The sequence below is a fragment of the Lethenteron reissneri genome, unplaced genomic scaffold, assembly GCF_015708825.2.
Source record: "Lethenteron reissneri isolate LAM-NWPU_2019-01 unplaced genomic scaffold, ASM1570882v1 scaffold_1639, whole genome shotgun sequence".
Classification (NCBI taxonomy): domain Eukaryota; kingdom Metazoa; phylum Chordata; class Hyperoartia; order Petromyzontiformes; family Petromyzontidae; genus Lethenteron; species Lethenteron reissneri.
The window spans coordinates 4,806,291-4,829,106 of record NW_026891376.1 but is presented as its reverse complement, the minus strand read 5'-3'; the positions used below and the strand labels follow the sequence as shown (position 1 = coordinate 4,829,106).

The window sequence follows — 22,816 nt, the reverse complement described above, 5'->3', positions numbered from 1 at the left end:
TGTGTCACTGTGTGTGTGTGGGGTGTGCGTCACTGTGTGTGTGGTGTGTCACTATGTGTGGTGTGTGTCACTGTGTGCGTGTGTGTCACTGTCTGTGTGTGTGGAGTGTGTCACTGTGTGTGTCACTGTGTGTGTGTGTCACTGTGTGTGTGTGGTGTGTGTCACTGTGTGTGTGTCACTGTGTGTGTCACTGTGTGTGTGGTGTGTGTGTCACTGTGTGAGTCATTGTGTGTGTCACTGTGTGTGTGTGGGGTGTGCGTCACTGTGTGTGTGGTGTGTCACTGTGTGTGTGGTGTGTCACTGTGTGCGTGTGTCACTGTGTGCGTGTGTGTCACTGTGTGTGTGCGTCACTGTGTGCGTGTGTCACTGTGTGGTGTGTGTCACTGTGTGTGTGTGGTGTGTCACTGTGTGCGTGTGTGTCACTGTGTGGTGTGTGTCACTGTGTGGTGTGTGTGTCACTGTGTGTGAGTGGTGTGTCACTGTGTGCGTGTGTCACTGTGTGGTGTGTGTCACTGTGTGTGTGGTGTGTGTCACTGTGTGTGGTGTCACTGTGTGTGTGGTGTGTGTCACTGTGTGTGGGGTGTGTGTCACTGTGTGGGGTGTGTCACTGTGTGTGTGCGGTGTGTGTGGCGTGTGTGTCACTGTGTACCAGAGGAATTCCTATCTGGTACAGATACAATACAATGGGAGGCTGATCGATGCCCGGGTGCAATCAAGGGATGGCTCCCTATTGGTCAACCACGTTATGTATGCCGATGATCTTGTAATTGCTGCTCATTCAGAAGAGGAGTTGGAGACGCTGCTGCGGAGACTGGAGCGTGCCACTAAGAGGTGGGGCCTTACCATCAGCCCCACCAAAACGAAGCACCTGCCTGGGTATTTTGTACCATCGGACACTCCACCCCCACAACTCCCAATCGGTGATGGGGCAGTAGTGGAGAGTGGAGAGTTTTCCATACCTGGGCAGTGTGCTCATGACCGGCGCCGGTTTAACAGCAGAGGTCTCACTCCGAATCAGTCGAGCGGCAATATCTTTGCATCGGTTGCGTAACACTGTGTGGAAGCTACCTGGTCTGTCACTCCGCACGAAGCTTCGGGTCTTCTCGGCCACAATCATTCCCTCCCTTCTCTACGCTTGCGAAACGTGGACCCCCATAATGGAGCATCTTCGCCGGTTCGAAATATTTCGGCTGGCCTGCCTACGATCCATCCTGGGTTTAACCTGCAGGCTGGATTGTGAGCTCACAAATCCTTGAAAGATCTGGGCAAAGTCCCATCGGTGAGCTCCGGCAGGCAAGGCTGCGTTGGCTGGGCCATGTAGCCCGCATGCCCAGCCACCGCATGCCTAAACAGCTTTTGTTCGGCCGGATCGAGGGGGCTAAACGGGCGCGGCACAGGCTAGAGAAGAGATGGAGTGATGTGGTACAGGAGGACGTGGAGCTGAGTGGACTTGCCGATGACCGGTACCAGCGGTGTCAAGATCGGCCTCTGTGGAGGAGGCTCGTGAAGGACGCTACTGGGAAGTTGGCAGCAGTCGCCCTCCAACAACAACGGAGGGCGGAGGAGCGACGCTCACAACAACGAGCGGAGCGCCGGGTGGCTAAAGCACAGCAAGTTGGCACAGTAGGGGGCACAGGTGGTGCATCAGCCAGTCATCTCGGTCATCTCAGTCAGTCGACCCGTGGTACCTGCTGGGTCTGCCCCATGACCTCCTGCCAGCGGGCGTTCGACACTTCACGTGGCCTCAAGGTGCACATGGCCTGGCACAAGCGTCGTGATGACGTCACCGTCACTTAGTGTCGAATGCTGGTGTGTCAGTGTCACTTTCTGTATTTTTGTTACTGTCTCTGTGGTGAGTCTATAGGTCTCTGTGTGGTGTATCTATGGGTCTCTGTGTGGTGAGTCTGTGGGTCTCTGTGTGGCGAGTCTATGGGTCTCTTTGTGGTGAGTCTGTGGGTCTCTGCGTGGTGAGTCTGTGGGTCTCTGTGTGACGAGTCTGTGGGTCTCTGTGTAGTGAGTCTGTGGGTCTCTGTGTAGTGGGTCTGTGGGTCTCTGTGTGGTGAGTCTGTGGGTCTCTGTGTGGTGTATCTATGGGTCTCTGTGTGGTGAGTCTGTGGGTCTCTGTGTGGTGAGTCTGTGGGTCTCTGTGTGGTGAGTCTGTGGGTCTCTGTGTGGTGAGTCTGTGGGTCTCTGTGTGGTGAGTCTGTGGGTCTCTCTGACTCAGTTTCACCCCACAGATCAGGGGGTACAAAATCAAATTTTTAAAAAACAAAAACACTTTATTGAACATTAAAACGTTCCAAAAACCACCCCACTAGAAGTTACATGAAGTTACCATGAAGCGCAACTCTGAGTGGCACACACACACACAGTGACACACACACACAGTGACACACACACACACACACAGTGACACACACACAGTGACACACACACACACAGTGACACACACACACACAGTGACACACACAGTGACACACACAGTGACACACACACAGTGACACACACAGTGACACACACAGTGACACACATACACACAGTGACACACACAGTGACAACAACAACCGCCATTCGCCACTAAGTGGCGGTGACGTCACCACGACGCACACACACACAGTGACACACACACAGTGACACAAACACAATGACACACACACAGTGACACACATACACACAGTGACACACACACAGTGACAAACACACACACAGTGACAAACACACACACACAGTGACACACACACACAGTGACACACACAGTGACACACACACACAGTGACACACACACACAGTGACACACACACAGTGACACACACACAGTGACACACACAGACACACACACACAGACACACAGTGACACACACACAGTGACACACACACACACACAGTGACACACACACACACACAGTGACACACACACACACACAGTGACACACACACACACACACAGTGACACACAAACACACACAGCGGCAGTGATTCACTCAGAGCCTGGCTGCTGATGAGACACTGAAAGTGGAAACCGGCCCTTGCAACGGCAAGTAGCTCCTCCTCACCACCACCTCCACCTCACCACCACAACCACCTCACCACCTCCTCACCACCACCTCACTCATCATCGTCACCGCCGCTGTCCCCATCGTCGCTGATGATCCCGCGGAGCCCGGCCCAGGCCGACAGGCCTTTCCTGGGCCGCCCTCCTCCTCCTCCTCCCGCTGCTGCCGACTCCTCGTCCGTCGCCGCTGCCGAGTCGTCGTCCGAGGGCAGCGCTCGCAGCTTCGCAGGGGACTGCTCGAGGTAGTCGTGGACATCTTTATCTTCATCATCCTCCTGCCGCTGCTGCTGCTGCGTTGAGGTGGTGGTGGCGGTGGTGGTGGGGGCGTTGTAAAGACTCCAAACGTTGGTGCGCTTGGGGCGGCCTGGGGCGAGACGGGGAATGGGGGATTGTGAACATTTGTAGAGGGTGAGGGTGTGTGTGTGGGTGGGTGAGTGGGTGGATGTGTGTGTGGGTGAGTTGGTGGGTGAGTGGGCGTATGGGTGAGCGGGTGGGTGAGTTGGTGTGTGAATGAGCGTGTGGGTGAGTGAGTGTGTGGGTGAGTGAGTGTGTGGGTGGGTGAGTTGGTGGGTGGGTGAGTTGGTGTGTGGGTGAGTGGGTGGTGGTGGTGGCGGTGGTGGTGGGGGCGTTGTAAAGACTCCAAACGTTGGTGCGCTTGGGGCGGCCTGGGGCGAGACGGGGAATGGGGGATTGTGAACATTTGTAGAGGGTGAGGGTGTGTGGGTGGGTGGGTGAGTGGGTGGGTGGGTGAGTGGGTGAGTGGGTGGGTGGGTGGGTGTGTGGGTGAGTGTGTGGGTGAGTGGGTGGGTGAGCGTGTGGGTGAGTGGGTGGGTGTGTGGGTGAGTGTGTGGGTGAGTGGGTGGGTGGGTGTGTGGGTGAGTGTGTGGGTGAGTGTGTGGGTGGGTGTGTGGGTGAGTGGGTGGGTGGGTGTGTGGGTGAGTGTGTGGGTGAGTGTGTGGGTGAGTGTGTGGGTGAGTGTGTGGGTGGGTGTGTGGGTGAGTGTGTGGGTGGGTGGGTGAGTGTGTGGGTGAGTGTGTGGGTGGGTGTGTGGGTGAGTGTGTGGGTGAGTGTGTGGGTGAGTGTGTGGGTGAGTGTGTGGGTGAGTGGGTGGGTGGGTGTGTGGGTGAGTGTGTGGGTGAGTGGGTGGGTGGGTGTGTGGGTGAGTGTGTGGGTGAGTGAGTGGTGAGTGTGTGAGTGAGTGTGCGAGTGAGTTGGTGAGTGAGTGTGCGAGTGAGTTGATGAGTGAGTGAGTTGGTGAGTGAGTGTGTGAGTGATTGGTGAGTGATTGGTGAGTGATTGGTGAGTGATTGGTGAGTGTACCAGTGGTGACGATGATGTTTCTAGAGTCCAGCTTCGTGAGTGAGTGGGTGAGTGTGTGAGTGAGTGTATGAGTAGTGAGTGTGTGGGTGAGTGGTGTGTGGGTGAGTGGTGAGTAATTGGTGAGTGATTGGTGAGTAATTGGTGAGTGATTGGTGAGTGATTGGTGAGTGGTGAGTAATTGGTGAGTGATTGGTGAGTGATTGGTGAGTGATTGGTGAGTGGTGAGTGATTGGTGAGTGATTGGTGAGTGATTGGTGAGTGATTGGTGAGTGGTGAGTAATTGGTGAGTGATTGGTGAGTAATTGGTGAGTGAGTGGTGAGTGTACCTGTGGTGACGATGATGTTTCTAGAGTCCAGCTTCGTGTGTGTACGAGTGAGTGTGTGGGTGAGTGTGTGGGTGAGTGTGTGGGTGGGTGTGTGGGTGAGTGTGTGGGTGAGTGTGTGGGTGGGTGTGTGGGTGAGTGTGTGGGTGAGTGTGTGGGTGAGTGTGTGGGTGAGTGTGTGGGTGGGTGTGTGGGTGAGTGTGTGGGTGAGTGTGTGGGTGAGTGTGTGGGTGAGTGGGTGGGTGGGTGTGTGGGTGGGTGTGTGGGTGAGTGTGTGGGTGAGTGGGTGGGTGGGTGTGTGGGTGAGTGTGTGGGTGAGTGTGTGGGTGAGTGTGTGGGTGAGTGTGTGGGTGAGTGTGTGGGTGGGTGTGTGAGTGAGTGTGTGGGTGAGTGTGTGGGTGAGTGGGTGGGTGGGTGTGTGGGTGAGTGTGTGGGTGAGTGGGTGGGTGGGTGTGTGGGTGAGTGTGTGGGTGAGTGAGTGGTGAGTGTGTGAGTGAGTGTGCGAGTGAGTTGGTGAGTGAGTGTGCGAGTGAGTTGATGAGTGAGTGAGTTGGTGAGTGAGTGTGTGAGTGATTGGTGAGTGATTGGTGAGTGATTGGTGAGTGATTGGTGAGTGTACCAGTGGTGACGATGATGTTTCTAGAGTCCAGCTTCGTGAGTGAGTGGTGAGTGTGTGGGTGAGTGTGTGGGTGAGTGTGTGGGTGAGTGTGTGGGTGAGTGTGTGGGTGAGTGTGTGGGTGAGTGTGTGGGTGAGTGGTGAGTGTGTGGGTGAGTGTGTGGGTGAGTGTGTGGGTGAGTGTGTGGGTGAGTGTGTGGGTGAGTGTGTGGGTGAGTGTGTGGGTGAGTGTGTGGGTGAGTGTGTGGGTGAGTGTGTGGGTGAGTGTGTGGGTGAGTGTGTGGGTGAGTGAGTGAGTGTGTGAGTGTGTGGGTGAGTGTGTGAGTGTGTGGGTGAGTGTGTGAGTGTGTGAGTGAGTGTGTGGGTGAGTGTGTGGGTGAGTGTGTGAGTGTGTGGGTGAGTGTGTGGGTGAGTGGTGGAGTGTGTGGGTGAGTGTGTGGGTGAGTGTGTGGGTGAGTGTGTGGGTGAGTGTGTGGGTGAGTGTGTGGGTGAGTGTATGGGTGAGTGTGTGGGTGAGTGTGTGGGTGAGTGGTGGGTGGGTGAGTGTGTGGGTGAGTGTGTGGGTGAGTGTGTGGGTGAGTGTGTGGGTGAGTGTGTGGGTGAGTGGTGGGTGAGTGTGTGAGTGAGTGGTGAGTGTACCTGTGGTGACGATAATGTTTCTAGAGTCCAGCTCTGCCACTTCTGCAGCCTCCTCCCTCTTGGCCTTCAACCTCCGACACTTCTCCAGCGTCGGCTTCCCTGTGCCGTGAGGATACTCACCAATCACTCACCAATCACTCACCAATCACTCACTCACCACTCACCAATCACTCACCAATCACTCACCAATCACTCACCACTCACTCACCAATCACTCACCAATCACTCACCACTCACTCACCAATCACTCACCAATCACTCACCAATCACTCACTCACCACTCACCAATCACTCACCAATCACTCACCAATCACTCACTCACCACTCACCAATCACTCACCAATCACTCACCAATTACTCACCAATCACTCACCAATCACTCACTCACCACTCACCAATCACTCACTCACTCACCACTCACCAATCACTCACCAATCACTCACCAATCACTCACTCACCACTCACCAATCACTCACTCACCACTCACCAATCACTCACTCACCACTCACCACAACAACAACAACAACCGTCATTCGCCACTAAGTGGCGGTGATGTCACCACGGTGCCTGTGCCAGGCTAGGTGCACGAGGAGGAGGACACGGGACAGACCCTGCAGGTGCCACGGGTTGACTGCTGTGCCAGGCTAGGTGCATGAGGTCACAGGATAGAACCAGCAGGTGCCACGGGTTGTACTGCTGTGCCAGGCTAGGTGCACGAGGAGGAGGTCACGGGGCAGACCCAGCAGGTGCCACGGGTCGACTGACTGAGATGACCGAGATGACTGGCTGATGCACCACCTGTGCCCCCTACTGTGCCAAGTTGCTGTGCTTTAGCCACCCGGCGCTCCGCTCGTTGTTGTGAGCGTCGCTCCTCCGCCCTCCGTTGTTGCTGGAAGGCGACTGCCTCCAACTGCCCAGCGGCAGCCTCACGGTGCACCTAGCCTGGCACTGCTCAGTAGCGACGTCCTTCCACGAGCCTCCTCCTCCTCCACAGAGGCCGATGTTTTAACACCGCTGGTACCGGCCATCGGCAAGTCCACTCAGCTCCACGTCCACCCAACACCTCCCGCTGGAGCACACGCACAGAAATTCTCTCTCCCCGTGTCTCTCCCCGTGTCCCTCTCTTCGCGTCTCTCTCCCCGCGTCTCTCTCCCCGTATCTCTCTCCCCGTATCTCTCTCCCCGTGTCTCTCCCCGCGTGTCTCTCCCCGCGTGTCTCTCCCCGTGTCTCTCTCCCCGCGTCTCTCTCCCCGCGTCTCTCTCCCGCGTCTCTCTCCCGCGTCTCTCTCCCCGTGTCTCTCCCCCGCGTCTCTCTCCCCGCGTCTCTCTCCCCGCGTGTCTCTCCCCGCGTGTCTCTCCCCGCGTGTCTCTCCCCGTGTCTCTCTCACCGTGTCTCTCTCCCCGTGTCTCTCCCCGTGTCTCTCTCACCGTGTCTCTCTCCCCGTATCTCTCTCCCCGTGTCTCTCTCCCCGCGTGTCTCTCCCCGCGTCTCTCTCCCCGTGTCTCTCCCCGCGTGTCTCTCCCCGTGTCTCTCTCACCGTGTCTCTCTCCCGTGTCTCTCTCACCGTGTCTCTCTCCCCGCGTGTCTCTCTCCCCGCGTGTCTCTCCCCGCGTCTCTCTCCCCGTGTCTCTCCCCGCGTCTCTCTCCCGTGTCTCTCCCCGCGTGTCTCTCCCCGTGTCTCTCTCACCGTGTCTCTCCCTGCGTCTCTCTCCCCGTGTCTCTCTCACCGTGTCTCTCTCCCCGTGTCTCTCTCCCCGCGTGTCTCTCCCCCGCGTGTCTCTCTCTTCCCCGTGTCTCTCTCCACCCGCGGTGTCCTCTCCCCGCGTGTCTCTCCCCTCTCTCCCCGCGTCTCTCTCCCCGCGTGTCCTCCCGCGTGTCTCTCCCCGCGTGTCTCTCCCCGCGTCTCTCTCCCCGTGTCTCTCTCCCCGTGTCTCTCTCCCGTGTCTCTCCCGTGTCTCTCTCCCCGTATCTCTCTCCCCGTGTCTCTCCCCGTGTCTCTCTCCCGCGTGTCTCTCTCCCCGCGTCTCTCTCCCCGTGTCTCTCCCCGCGTGTCTCTCCCCGTGTCTCTCTCCCCGCGTGTCTCTCCCCGCGTCTCTCCCCGCGTCTCTCTCCCGTGTCTCTCTCACCGTGTCTCTCTCCCCGTGTCTCTCTCCCCGCGTGTCTCTCCCCGCGTGTCTCTCCCCGCGTGTCTCTCCCCGTGTCTCTCCCCGCGTCTCTCTCCCCACGTCTCTTCCCCGCGTCTCTCTCCCGCGTCTCTCCCCCCGTGTCTCTTCCCACCTTCTCTCTCCCGCGTCTCTCTCCCCGCGTCTCTCTCCCCGCGTCTCTCTCCCCGCGTCTCTCCGTCTCTCCCCGCGTCTCTCCCCCCGTGTCTCTCCCCGTGTCTCTCTCCCCCCGCGTCTCTCCCCGCGTCTATCCCCGTTTCTCTCCCCGTGTCTCTCCCCATGTCTCTCCCTCTCTCTCCCCGTGTCTCTCCCTCTCTCTCCCCGTGTCTCTCCCTCTCTCTCCCCGTGTCTCTCCCCGTGTCTCTCCCTCTCTCTCCCCGTGTCTCTCCCCGTGTCTCTCCCCGTGTCTCTCTCTCTCTCTCTCCCCGTGTCTCTCCCTTTCTCCCCCCGTGTCTCTCCCCGTGTCTCTCCCCGTGTCTCTCTCTCTCTCTCCCCGTGTCTCTCCCTTTCTCCCCCCGTCTCTCTCCCCGCGTCTCTCTCCCCGCGTCTCTCTCCCCGCGTCTCTCTCCCCGCGTCTCTCTCCCCGCGTCTCTCTCCCCGCGTCTCTCTCCCCGCGTCTCCCCCCCCGTGTCTCTCTCCCCGTGTCTCCCCCCGTGTCTCTCTCCCCCCGCGTCTCTCCCCGCGTCTCTCTCCCCGTGTCTCTCCCCGTTTCTCTCCCTCTCTCTCCCCGTGTCTCTCCCTCTCTCTCCCCGTGTCTCTCCCTCTCTCTCCCCGTGTCTCTCCCCGTGTCTCTCCCCGTATCTCTCCCTCTCTCTCCCCGTGTCTCTCCCCGTGTCTCTCCCCGTGTCTCTCCCTCTCTCTCCCCGTGTCTCTCCCTCTCTCTCCCCGTGTCTCTCCCTGTGTCTCTCCCCGTGTCTCTCCCTCTCTCTCCCCGTGTCTCTCCCTTTCTCCCCGTGTCTCTCCCTCTCTCTCCCCGTGTCTCTCCCTCTCTCTCCCCGTGTCTCTCCCTCTCTCCCCGTGTCTCCCTCTCTCTCCCCGTGTCTCTCTCTCTCTCTCAGTGTCTCTCTCTCCATGTCTCTCTCGCTCTCTCCCCGTGTCTCTCTCTCTCTCCGTGTCTCGCTCTCTCTCCGTGTCTCTCTCTCTCCCCTTGTCTCCCTCTCTCTCCCCGTGTCTCTCCCTCTCTCTCCCTGTCTCCCTCTCTCTCAGTGTCTCTCTCTCCATGTCTCTCTCGCTCTCTCCCCGTGTCTCTCTCTCTCTCCCCGTGTGTCTCTCTCTCTCCCCGTGTCTCTCCCTCTCTCCCCGTGTCTCTCTCCGTACCTTTCATCCCGGCTTGCTGCAGCTCTTCCTGCAGCCTGCGTACGCGTGCCGACCGCGAGTGGCAGTCGCTCAGCAACTTGGCGTAGCGACAGCGCACTCCACACGCAAGCAGGTAGCGCTTCAAGCGCTGCACTGCCGGGTGATCCTCAGCGCTCTGTTAGACACACACACACACAGCACCGATAGAGACACACACACACAGCACTGAGACACACACACAGCACTGAGACACACACACACACAGCACTGAGACACACACACACACAGCACTGATAGACACACACACACACACAGCACCGATAGAGACACACACACACAGCACTGATACACACACACACACACAGCACTGATAGACACACACAGCACTGATACACAACACACACAGCACTGAGACACACACACACACAGCACTGATAGACACAGCACTGAGACATACACACACAGCACTGAGACACACAGACACACACACACACAGCACTGATACACACACACACACAGCACTGAGACACACACACACACAGCACTGATAGACACACACACAGCACTGATACACACACACACAGCACTGATACACACACACACAGCACTGAGACACACACACACACAGCACTGATACACACACACAGCACTGATAGACACACACACAGCACTGATACACACACACAACAACAACCGCCATTCACCACGACGCCTGTGCCAGGCTTGGTGCACGTTAAGGCCACGTGAAGTGTCGAATGCCCGCTGGCAGGAGGTCACGGGGCAGACCCAGGAGGTGCCACGGGTCGACTGACCAAGATGACTGGCTGATGCACCACCTGTGCCCCCTACTGTGCCAACTTGCTGTGCTTTAGCCACCCGGCGCTCCGCTCGTTGTTGTGAGCGTCGCTCCTCCGCCCTCCGTTGTTGTTGGAGGGCGACTGCCTCCAACTGCCCAGTAGCATCCTTCACGAGCCTCCTCCACTGAGGCCGATCTTGACACCGCTGGTACCGGTCATCGGCAAGTCCACTCAGCTCCACGTCCTCCTGTACCACGTCACTCCATCTCTTCTCTAGCCCGTGCCGTGCCCGTTTAGCCCCCTCGATCCGGCCAAACAAAAGCTGTTTAGGCATGTCTGTGTGTGATAGACACACAGACAGACACACACAGACACACACGCGACTTGCCAACCCGCACACCATACCGACCGACCGCTCACCTTCCTTTCCGTTGACTTCTTTGCCGACTTTCCCTTCCGCCTGCCGCCACCGCCATCGCCGCCACCATCGCCGCCACTTCCGCTGGAAGACTTCTTGCGTTTGGCAGCGGTGCTGGATTTTTTGACATCACCCTTGCCACTACCATCACTACCATCACTACCATCACTACCATCATCACTGTCCTTTGTGACGGAAGATTTCTTCCGTTTGATAACGGTGCCGGATTTTTTGACATCACCCTTGCCACTACCATCACCATCACTACCATCGCTACCATCGCTACTATCACTACCATCACTACCATCATCACTGTCCTTTGTGACGGAAGGTTTCTTCCGTTTGGTGGCGGTGCCGGATTTTTTAACATCACCCTTGCCACTACCATCACCATCACTACCATCACTACCATCACCATCACTACCATCATCACTGTCCTTTGTGATGGAAGGTTTCTTCTGTTTGTTAACGGTGCCGGATTTTTTAACATCACCATCACTACCATCACCATCACCACCATCATCGCTGTCCTTTGTGACGGCAGATTTCTTCCGTTGGGAAACGGTGCCGGATTTTTTGACATCAACATCACCATCACTACCATCACCACCATCACCACCATCACCACCATCACCACCATCACTGCCATCACTGCCATCACTAACATCATCGCTCTCCTTTCTGATGGAAGGTTTCTTCTGTTTGTTAACGATGCCGGATTTTTTAATATCACCATCACCACCATCACTACCATCACTACCATCACTACCATCATCACTGTCCTTTCTGATGGAAGGTTTCTTTTGTTTGTTAACGGTGCTGGATTTTTTAACATCACCATCACTACCATCACTACCATCACCATCACCACCATCACTACCATCGCTACCATCACTACCATCACTACCATCATCGCTCTCCTTTGTGATGGAAGGTTTCTTCCGTTTGTTAACGGTGCCGGATTTTTTGACATCACCATCACTATCCTCACTATCACTACCATCACTACCATCACTACCATCATCATCATCTTCATCGTCAGACATTTTCGGTGACCTCTTCCCGGCTGCCTTTGTCTTCCCGGCTGCCTTTGTTTTCACCGGGGCCTTTGTCTTCACCGGGACCTTTGTCTTCAAGGCCGTCTTTGTCTTCCCGCCTGCAGCCGATTGATTTTGTCTGCCGCTGGGTTTCCGTTCAACGCTCGATGAGTCTGCGGGAGGGTTAGAGGGTGAGGGGGGTGGGTGAGTGAGTGAGTGTGTGGGTGAGTGGGTGGGTGAGTGGGTGGGTGAGTGGGTGAGTGGGTGGGTGAGTGGGTGGGTGAGTGAGTGGGTGAGTGGGTGGGTGAGTGAGTGGGTGGGTGAGTGGGTGGGTGAGTGGGTGGGTGGGTGAGTGAGTGAGTGAGTGGGTGAGTGGGTGAGTGGGTAAATGAGTGAGTGGGTGCGTGAATGAATGAGTGGGTGAGTGAGTGGGTGAATGAGTGAGTGAGTGGGTGGGTGGGTGAGTGAGTGAGTGGGTGAGTGGGTGGGTGAGTGAGTGGGTGAGTGAGTGGGTGGATGAGTGGGTGAGTGAGTGAGTGGGTGGGTGAGTGAGTGGGTGAGTGGGTGAGTGAGTGGGTGAGTGGGTGGGTGAGTGAGTGGGTGGGTGAGTGAGTGGGTGAGTGAGTGGTGGGTGGGTGGGTGAGTGAGTGGGTGGGTGAGTGGGTGGGTGAGTGGGTGGGTGAGTGAGTGGGTGAGTGGGTGGGTGAGTGAGTGGGTGAGTGGGTGAGTGAGTGGGTGGTTGAGTGGGTGGGTGAGTGGGTGGGTGAGTGGGTGAGTGAGTGGGTGAGTGAGTGGGTGAGTGAGTGGGTGGTTGAGTGGGTGGGTGAGTGGGTGGGTGAGTGGGTGAGTGAGTGGGTGGGTGAGTGGGTGAGTGGGTGAGTGAGTGGGTGAGTGGGTAAATGAGTGAGTGGGTGGGTGAGTGAATGAGTGGGTGAGTGAGTGGGTGAGTGAGTGGGTGAGTGGGTGAATGAGTGAGTGAGTGGGTGAGTGGGTGGGTGAGAGAGTGAGTGGGCAAGTGAGTGGGTGGGTGGGTGAGTGAGTGGTTGAGTGAGTGGGTGAGTGGGTGGGTGAGGTTCACCAGGTGAGGGTGACTCCGCTCTTCGTCTCTTCACCGGGTGAGTGGGTGACTCACCCGAGACGGAGGAGTCGCCCTCTGAGCCACGACCTCGCTTCCTCACCTGAGAGACAGTCACTCACCACTCACCCACCCACTCACTCACTCACCGACCCACTCACTCACCACTCACCCACCCACCCACCCACTCACCCACCCACTCACCCACGCACTCACCCACCCACTCACCCGCCTACCCGCCCACCCACCCGCTCACCCACTCGCCCACCCGCTCACCCACTCGCCCACCCGCTCACCCACTCGCCCACCCGCTCACCCACTCGCCCACCCGCTTACCCACCCGCTCACCCACCCACCCGCTCACCCACCCACCCACCCACTCACCCACCCACTCACCCACCGACTGACCCACCCACCCGCTCACCCACCTACCCACTCACTCACCCACTCACCCACCCACTCACCCGCCCGCACACCCACTCACTCACCCACCCACTCACTCACCACTCACTCACCACTCACCCACTCACTCACCACCCACTCACTCACCACTCACCCACCCACTCACTCACCCACCCACCCACTCACTCACCCACTCACCCACCCACTCACTCACCCACTCACCCACCCTCACCCACCCACTCACTCACCCACCCACCCACTCACCCACCCACCCACTCACTCACCCACCCACCCACTCACTCACCCACCCACTCACCCACCCACCCACCACCCACCCACTCACCCACCCACCCACTCACCCGCCCGCACACCCACTCACTCACCCACCCACTCACTCACCACTTACCCACTCACTCACCCACCCACTCACCCACTCACCCACTCACTCACCCACTCACCCACCCACCCACTCACCCACTCACTCAAACACTCACTCACTCACCCACCCACTCACTCACCACTCACCCACTCACTCACCCACCCACTCACCCACCCACTCACCCACTCACTCACCCACCCACTCACCCACCCACCCACACACTCACTCACTCACCCACCCACCCACTCACTCACTCACTCACCCACTCACCCGCCCGCACACCCACTCACTCACCCACCCACTCACTCACCACTCACCCACTCACTCACCCACTCACTCACCCACCCACTCACTCACCACTCACCCACTCACCCACCCACTCACCCACCCATTTACCCACCCACTCACCCACCCATTTACCCACCCACTCACCCACCCACCCACTCACCCGCCCGCACACCCACTCACTCACCCACCCACTCACTCACCACTCACACACTCACTCACCACTCACCCACTCACTCACCACTCACCCACTCACTCACCCACCCACCCACTCACCCACCCACCCACCCACTCACCCACCCACCCACTCACCCACCCACCCACTCACCCACCCACTCACCCACCCACCCACCCACCCACTCACCCACCCACTCACCCACTCACCCACTCACTCACTCACCCACCCACCCACTCACCCACCCGCACACCCACCCACTCACCCACCCACTCACCCACCCACTCACTCACCCACCCACTCACTCACACACTCACCCACCCACCCACCCACTCACCACCCACTCACCCACCCCACCCACCCACCCCTCACCCACCCACTCACCCACTCACACCCACCCACTCACCCACCCACTCACCCACCACTCACCCACCCACCCACTCACCCACCCACCCACCCACTCACCCACCCACCCACTCACCCACCCACCCATTCACCCGCCCGCACACCCACTCACCCACCCACCCACTCACCCACCCACTCACCCACCCACTCACCCACCCACCCACTCACCCACCCACTCACCCACCCACCCACCTCACCCACCCACTCATTCACCCGCCCGCACACCCACTCACCCACTCACCCGTATAGTGGGTGAGCAAGTGAGTGGGTGAGCGAGTGGGTGAGTAGCGGGTGAGCGAGTGGGTGAGCGAGTGGGTGAGTAGTGGGTGAGCGAGTGGGTGAGCGAGTGGGTGAGTAGTGGGTGAGCGAGTGGGTGAGCGAGTGGGTGAGCGAGTGGGTGAGTAGCGGGTGAGCGAGTGGGTGAGCGAGTGGGTGAGTAGCGGGTGAGCGAGTGGGCGAGTAGCGAGTGGGTGAGTAGTGGGTGAGCGAGTGGGTGAGCGAGTGGGTGAGTAGCGAGTGGGTGAGTAGCGAGTGGGTGAGCGAGTGGGTGAGTAGCGAGTGGGTGAGTAGTGGGTGAGTAGTGGGTGAGTAGTGGGTGTCTCACTGGTGAGCGAGTGGGTGAGCAACTGGGTGAGTGGGTGAGCGAGTGGGTGAGCGAGTGGGTGATTAGCGGGTGAGCGAGTGGGTGAGTAGTGGGTGAGTAGCGGGTGAGCGAGTGGGTGAGTAGTGGGTGACTCACAGGTGAGCGGCTGGGTGAGTGAGTGGGTGAGTAGTGGGTGAGTAGTGGGTGACTCACAGGTGAGCGGCTGGGTGAGCGAGTGGGTGAGTGAGTGGGTGAGTAGCGGGTGACTCATAGGTGAGCGGCTGGGTGAGTGAGTGGGTGAGTAGTGGGTGAGTAGCGGGTGACTCACAGGTGAGCGGCTGGGTGAGTGAGTGGGTGAGTAGCGGGTGACTCACAGGTGAGCGGCTGGGTGAGCGAGTGGGTGAGTGAGTGGGTGAGTAGTGGGTGACTCACAGGTGAGCGGCTGGGTGAGTGAGTGGGTGAGTAGTGGGTGAGTAGCGGGTGACTCACAGGTGAGCGGCTGGGTGAGTGAGTGGGTGAGTAGTGGGTGAGTAGCGGGTGACTCACAGGTGAGCGGCTGGGTGAGTGAGTGGGTGAGTGAGTGGGTGAGTGAGTGGGTGAGTAGCGGGTGACTCACAGGTGAGCGGCTGGGTGAGTGAGTGGGTGAGTAGTGGGTGAGTAGCGGGTGACTCACAGGTGAGCGGCTGGGTGAGCGAGTGGGTGAGTAGTGGGTGAGTAGCGGGTGACTCACAGGTGAGCGGCTGGGTGAGCGAGTGGGTGAGTAGTGGGTGACTCACAGGTGAGCGGCTGGGTGAGTGAGTGGGTGAGTAGTGGGTGAGTAGTGGGTGAGTAGCGGGTGACTCACAGGTGAGTGGCTGGGTGAGCGAGTGGGTGATTAGCGGGTGAGCGAGTGGGTGAGTAGTGGGTGAGTAGCGGGTGACTCACAGGTGAGCGAGTGGGTGAGTAGTGGGTGAGTAGCGGGTGAGCGAGTGGGCGAGTAGTGGGTGAGGGAGTGGGTGAGTAGTGGGTGAGTAGCGGGTGACTCACAGGTGAGCGGCTGGGTGAGCGAGTGGGTGAGTAGTGGGTGACTCACAGGTGAGCGGCTGGGTGAGTGAGTGGGTGAGTAGTGGGTGAGTAGCGGGTGACTCACAGGTGAGTGGCTGGGTGAGCGAGTGGGTGATTAGCGGGTGAGTGAGTGGGTGAGTAGTGGGTGAGTAGCGGGTGACTCACAGGTGAGTGGCTGGGTGAGCGAGTGGGTGAGTAGTGGGTGAGTGAGTGGGTGAGTAGTGGGTGAGTAGCGGGTGACTCACAGGTGAGCGGCTGGGTGAGTGAGTGGGTGAGTAGTGGGTGAGTAGTGGGTGACTCACAGGTGAGCGGCTGGGTGAGTGAGTGGGTGAGTAGTGGGTGACTCACAGGTGAGCGGCTGGGTGAGTGAGTGGGTGAGTAGTGGGTGAGTAGTGGGTGACTCACAGGTGAGCGGCTGGGTGAGTGAGTGGGTGAGTAGTGGGTGACTCACAGGTGAGCGGCTGGGTGAGTGAGTGGGTGAGTAGTGGGTGAGTAGCGGGTGACTCACAGGTGAGCGGCTGGGTGAGTGAGTGGGTGAGTAGTGGGTGAGTAGTGGGTGACTCACAGGTGAGCGGCTGGGTGAGTGAGTGGGTGAGTAGTGGGTGACTCACAGGTGAGCGGCTGGGTGAGTGAGTGGGTGAGTAGTGGGTGAGTAGTGGGTGACTCACAGGTGAGCGGCTGGGGTGAGTGAGTGGGTGAGTAGTGGGTGACTCACAGAGTGAGCGGCCTGGGTGAGTGAGTGGGTGAGTAGTGGGTGAGTAGTGGGTGACTCACAGGTGAGCGGCTGGGTGAGTGAGTGGGTGAGTAGTGGGTGACTCACAGGTGAGCGGCTGGGTGAGTGAGTGGGTGAGTAGTGGGTGAGTAGCGGGTGACTCACAGGTGAGCGGCTGGGTGAGTGAGTGGGTGAGTAGTGGGTGAGTAGTGGGTGAGTAGTGGGTGACTCACAGGTGAGCGGCTGGGTGAGTGAGTGGGTGAGTAGTGGGTGACTCACAGGTGAGCGGCTGGGTGAGTGAGTGGGTGAGTAGTAGGTGAGTAGTGGGTGACTCACAGGTGAGCGGCTGGGTGATGGGAGTGGGTGAGTAGTGGGTGACTCACAGGTGAGCGGCTGGGTGAGTGAGTGGGTGAGTAGTGGGTGAGTAGTGGGTGACTCACAGGTGAGCGGCTGGGTGAGTGAGTGGGTGAGTAGTGGGTGACTCACAGGTGAGCGGCTGGGTGAGTGAGTGGGTGAGTAGTGGGTGAGTAGCGGGTGACTCACAGGTGAGCGGCTGGGTGAGTGAGTGGGTGAGTAGTGGGTGAGTAGCGGGTGACTCACAGGTGAGCGGCTGGGTGAGTGAGTGGGTGAGTAGTGGGTGAGTAGCGGAGTGACTCACAGGTGAGCGGCTGGGTGAGTGAGTGGGGTGAGTAGTGGGTGAGTAGTGGGTGACTCACAGGTGAGCGGCTGGGTGAGTGAGTGGGTGAGTAGTGGGTGACTCACAAGGTGAGCGGCTGGGTGAGTGAGTGGGTGAGTAGTGGGGGAGTAGTGGGTGACTCACAGGTGAGCGGCTGGGTGAGTGACGTGGGTGAGTAGTGGGTGACTCACAGGTGAGCGGCTGGGTGAGTGAGTGGGTGAGTAGTGGGTGAGTAGTGGGTGACTCACAGGTGAGCGGCTGGGTGAGTGAGTGGATGAGTAGTGGGTGACTCACAGGTGAGCGGCTGGGTGAGTGGGTGAGTAGTGGGTGAGTAGCGGGTGACTCACAGGTGAGCGGCTGGGTGAGCGAGTGGGTGAGTAGTGGGTGAGTAGCGGGTGACTCACAGGTGAGCGGCTGGGTGAGCGAGTGGCTGAGTAGCGGGTGAGTGAGTGGGTGAGTAGTGGGTGACTCACAGGTGAGCGGCTGGGTGAGTGAGTGGGTGAGTGAGTGGGTGAGTAGCGGGTGACTCATAGGTGAGCGGCTGGGTGAGTGAGTGGGTGAGTAGTGGGTGAGTAGCGGGTGACTCACAGGTGAGCGGCTGGGTGAGCGAGTGGGTGAGTAGTGGGTGAGTAGCGGGTGACTCACAGGTGAGCGGCTGGGTGAGCGAGTGGCTGAGTAGCGGGTGAGTGAGTGGGTGAGTAGTGGGTGACTCACAGGTGAGCGGCTGGGTGAGTGGGTGAGTAGTGGGTGAGTAGCGGGTGACTCACAGGTGAGCGGCTGGGTGAGTGAGTGGGTGAGTAGTGGGTGAGTAGCGGGTGACTCACAGGTGAGCGGCTGGGTGAGTGAGTGGGTGAGTAGTGGGTGAGTGAGTGGGTGAGTAGTGGGTGAGTGAGTGGGTGAGTAGTGGGTGAGTAGCGGGTGACTCACAGGTGAGCGGCTGCTCTTGGTCTCACTGTGTCTCTGCATCTGGGCCAGAGGCTCCTCATCAGACGAGCCGGAGGATGAGGCGGAGGCCTAGCGGCACACGGAGGGCGGCACACAGGGGGTGGCGATGTTGGTGATGGTGTTGGTGATGATGTTGGTGATGATGTTGGTGATGATGTTGGTGATGATGTTGGTGATGATGTTGGTGATGTTGGTGATGATGTTGGTGATGTTGGTGTTACTGATGATGTTGGTGATGTTGGTGATGGTGACGATGTTAGTGATGATGATGCTGACGATGTTGGCGATGTTGGTGTTAGTGATGATGTTAGTGATGGTGACGATGGTAGTGATGATGATGGTGACGATGTTGGTGATGATGATGGTGATGATGTTGGTGATGTTGGTGATGTTGGTGTTAGTGATGATGTTAGTGATGGTGACGATGACGATGTTGGTGATGATGATGGTGACAATGGTAGTGGTGATGGTGATGATGGTGATGGTGGTGATGGTGATGGTGGTGATGATGTTGGTGACGATGGTAGTGGTGATGGTGATGATGATGTTAGTGATGATGATGGTGACGATGTTGGTGATGATGATGGTGATGATGTTAGTGATGATGTTGGTGATGATGATGGTGATGATGTTAGTGATGATGATGGTGATGATGTTGGTGATGTTGGTGATGATGATGTTGGTGATGTTGGTGATGTTGGTGTTAGTGATGATGTTAGTGATGGTGTTAGTGATGGTGTTAGTGATGATGGTGTTAGTGATGGTGTTAGTGATGATGGTGTTAGTGATGATGTTAGTGATGGTGTTAGTGATGGTGTTAGTGATGATGGTGTTAGTGATGGTGTTAGTGATGATGGTGTTAGTGATGATGTTAGTGATGATGGTGTTAGTGATGATGTTAGTGATGATGGTGTTAGTGATGATGTTGGTGATGATGTTAGTGATGATGTTAGTGATGATGTTAGTGATGATGGTGTTGGTGATGTTAGTGATGATGATGATGTTAGTGATGGTGTTAGTGATGATGGTGTTAGTGATGATGTTAGTGATGATGGTGTTAGTGATGATGTTGGTGATGATGTTAGTGATGATGTTGGTGATGATGGTGTTAGTGATGGTGTTAGTGATGATGGTGTTAGTGATGGTGTTAGTGATGATGGTGTTAGTGATGTTGATGGTGATGATGTTAGTGATGATAGTGATGATGATGGTGTTGGTGATGGTGATGATGTTAGTGATGATGATGATGATGTTAGTGATGATGATGATGGTACCGTGTATGTGTGCAGGGCCTCCAGCACGAGACGTTTGAAGTCGTTTCGCTCCGTCTCCTTGAGGCTGCTCCTCGACGTGGCGGAGAGAAACGCCTCCCGCAGTTTACGCAGCGTCAACGAGCTGCACACACAGAGACACACACACACAGACACACACACACAGACACACACACAAACACACATAGAGAGATACACACACACACACACAGAGACACACACACACAGACACACACACAGTGACACACACAGTGATACACAGACACACACAGAAAGATACACACACAGACACACCCAGATATATAGAGGCACACACACAGAGATACACACACACACAGACACACACACAACAGAGAGATACACACAGACACACACACACAGAGATACACACACAAACAGATATGATGATGATGAGAGAGACGCAGACCTCCTGTAGACCAGGCGAGGTAGTCAACATCTCATAGCCACCGTGATGATGATGAGAGACACAGACCTCCTGTAGACCAGGCGAGGTAGTCAACATCTCATAGCCACCGTGATGATGAGAGAGACACAGACCTCCTGTAGACCAGGCGAGGTAGTCAACATCTCATAGCCACCGTGATGATGATGATAATGAGAGACACAGACCTCCTGTAGACCAGGCGAGGTAGTCAACATCTCATAGCCACCGTGATGGTGATGAGACACAGACCTCCTGTAGACCAGGCGAGGTAGTCAACACCTACTTAGCCATCTTGTACGAGGGCTCAACGATTAATCGATTTCAAATCGATTTTCAAGAATGACAATCTCTGCCACGTTCCAATTCTTGGGTTCTTTCGGTAAATACAATAACAGATCACGACGTTTCGTTCGCAACAACAACAGAGAATTAGATTGTTGTGGCATTATATCGAATTGTTGTTGTTGCGATCGAAACATCGTGATCGGCTGTTATCGATTAGACCTACGTGACTTTGACCGAAAGGAACTTATACATTGAAGAAACAACGCAGCTTTAGGCGCGTTCGCAAACTACGACGACGCCAACGAACAAAACCCTCAAAAGCGAAACGTTGTTTTTATTTTTAAACAATTAAATAAAATAAAAAATAATTAACGCCTCACAATTCTGCCTCGCCTCCTTACCCGATGTCTGCGCGCCCCTTGAAGTAGTTCGTCAGGAACTGCCGCATCTCCTTCTCGACGGCGCTCATCTTATCACCTCGGCAATACAATCGATTTCGCCAATTTGTAATCGATTAGTCACCGATTAATCGGCGCGCGCTTGCTGAGGGGATGGGGAAATGTTCGCGCCTTTTTTTCTCGCCTCGCGCTCTCCGTGTACGCGCCACCAGCGACGCGCGCCAAAACTGACGTCTTCCGGAAGACATCTACCGTCTTCCGGAAGACCTCTACCGTCTTCCGGAAGACTTCTACCGTCTTCCGGAAGACGGCTGCCGTCTTCCGGAAGACATCTGCCGTCTTCCGGAAGACCGCTGCCGTCTTCCGGAAGACATCTACCGTCTTCCGGAAGACTTCTGCCGTCTTCCGGAAGACATCTACCGTCTTCCGGAAGACCGCTGCCGTCTTCCGGAAGACTTCTGCCGTCTTCCGGAAGACTTCTGCCGTCTTCCGGAAGACCGCTGCCGTCTTCCGGAAGACTTCTGCCGTCTTCCGGAAGACCGCTGTCGTCTTCCGGAAGACATCTACCGTCTTCCGGAAGACCGCTGCCGTCTTCCGGAAGACCTCTGCCGTCTTCCGGAAGACTGCTACCGTCTTCCGGAAGACCGCTGGCGGCTTCCGGAAGACTTCTGCCGTCTTCCGGAAGATATCTTCCGTGGCATTCTGGCTCTGCGTTGCAATCTTCCGGAAGATGTCCATCGCGATCTTCCGGAAGATACGGTTGATGTCTTCCGGAAGATACAGCAGACGTCTTCCGGAAGATACGGCAGATGTCTTCCGGAAGATACGGAAGACGTCTTCCGGAAGATACGGAAGACGTCTTCCGGAAGATACGGCAGACGACTTCCGGAAGATACGGCAGACGTCTTCCGGAAGATACGGAAGATGGTCTTCCGGAAGATACGGAAGACGTCTTCCGGAAGATACGGAAGACGTCTTCCGGAAGATACGGAAGACTTCTTCCGGAAGATACGGAAGACGTCTTCCGGAAGATACGGCAGACATCTTCCGGAAGATACGGAAGACGTCTTCCGGAAGATACGGAAGACGTCTTCCGGAAGATACGACAGACATCTTCCGGAAGATACGGAAGACGTCTTCCGGAAGGTGCGGAAGACGTCTTCCGGAAGATACGGAAGACGTTTTCCGGAAGATACGGAAGACGTCTTCCGGAAGTTACGGAAGACGTTTTCCGGAAGATACGGAAGACGTCTTCCGGAAGATACGGAAGACGTCTTCCGGAAGATACGGAAGACGTCTTCCGGAAGATACGGAAGACGTCTTCCGGAAGATACGGAAGACGTCTTCCGGAAGATACGGAAGACGTCTTCCGGAAGATGCGGAAGACGTCTTCCGGAAGATACGGAAGACGTCTTCCGGAAGAACGGCAGACATCTTCCGGAAGATACGGAAGACGTCTTCCGGAAGATACGGAAGACGTCTTCCGGAAGATACAGTTGACGTCTTCCGGAAGATACGGCAGACGTCTTCCGGAAGATACGGAAGACGTCTTCCGGAAGATACGGCAGACATCTTCCGGAAGATACGGAAGACGTCTTCCGGAAGATACGGAAGACGTCTTCCGGAAGATACGACAGACATCTTCCGGAAGATACGGAAGACGTCTTCCGGAAGGTGCGGAAGACGTCTTCCGGAAGATACGGAAGACGTTTTCCGGAAGATACGGAAGACGTCTTCCGGAAGATACGGAAGACGTTTTCCGGAAGATACGGAAGACGTCTTCCGGAAGATACGGAAGACGTCTTCCGGAAGATACGGAAGACGTCTTCCGGAAGATACGGAAGACGTCTTCCGGAAGATGCGGAAGACGTCTTCCGGAAGATACGGAAGACGTCTTCCGGAAGATACGGAAGACGTCTTCCGGAAGATACGGAAGACGTCTTCCGGAAGATGCGGAAGACGTCTTCCGGAAGATACGGAAGACGTCTTCCGGAAGAACGGCAGACATCTTCCGGAAGATACGGAAGACGTCTTCCGGAAGATACGGAAGACGTCTTCCGGAAGATACAGTTGACG

General features: G+C 57.0%; 2 protein-coding genes across 3 annotated transcripts in view; one reads left to right on the top strand and one right to left on the bottom strand.

Moving 5' to 3' along the window:
• LOC133362983 (derlin-2-like) overlaps nucleotides 1-22,816 on the top strand; it is a 79,386-nt gene that overhangs the window by 11,907 nt on the left and 44,663 nt on the right.
• Nucleotides 2,281-20,988, bottom strand: LOC133338978 (HIRA-interacting protein 3-like). Of its 2 annotated transcripts, none has more exons than XM_061547108.1 (8): nucleotides 20,744-20,988; nucleotides 19,616-19,736; nucleotides 18,324-18,410; nucleotides 12,793-12,838; nucleotides 10,626-11,833; nucleotides 9,430-9,583; nucleotides 5,951-6,049; nucleotides 2,281-3,416 (listed from the first exon to the last, which is right to left on the bottom strand). In XM_061547108.1, the coding sequence occupies exons 1-8, from the start codon at nucleotides 20,809-20,811 to the stop codon at nucleotides 3,106-3,108; spliced, it is 2,094 nt and encodes a 697-aa protein (XP_061403092.1). In that variant the 5' UTR covers nucleotides 20,812-20,988; the 3' UTR covers nucleotides 2,281-3,105. The 2 variants fall into 2 exon arrangements, with proteins under 2 accessions (XP_061403092.1, XP_061403091.1); XM_061547107.1 differs by having other exon boundaries at nucleotides 12,739-12,838; nucleotides 20,744-20,986.

Excerpts from the sequence above, each read along its gene's own strand:
- LOC133338978 (XM_061547107.1), bottom strand. The coding sequence starts at position 20,811 with ATGAGCGCCGTCGAGAAGGAGATGCGGCAGTTCCTGACGAACTACTTC. Across the intron at positions 11,834-12,738 it reads AGCGGAGTCACCCTCACCTG|ACTCATCGAGCGTTGAACGG; the intron begins GTGAACCTCACC and ends ACCCTCCCGCAG. Across the intron at positions 6,050-9,429 it reads GCAGCAAGCCGGGATGAAAG|GGAAGCCGACGCTGGAGAAG; the intron begins GTACGGAGAGAG and ends CTCACGGCACAG.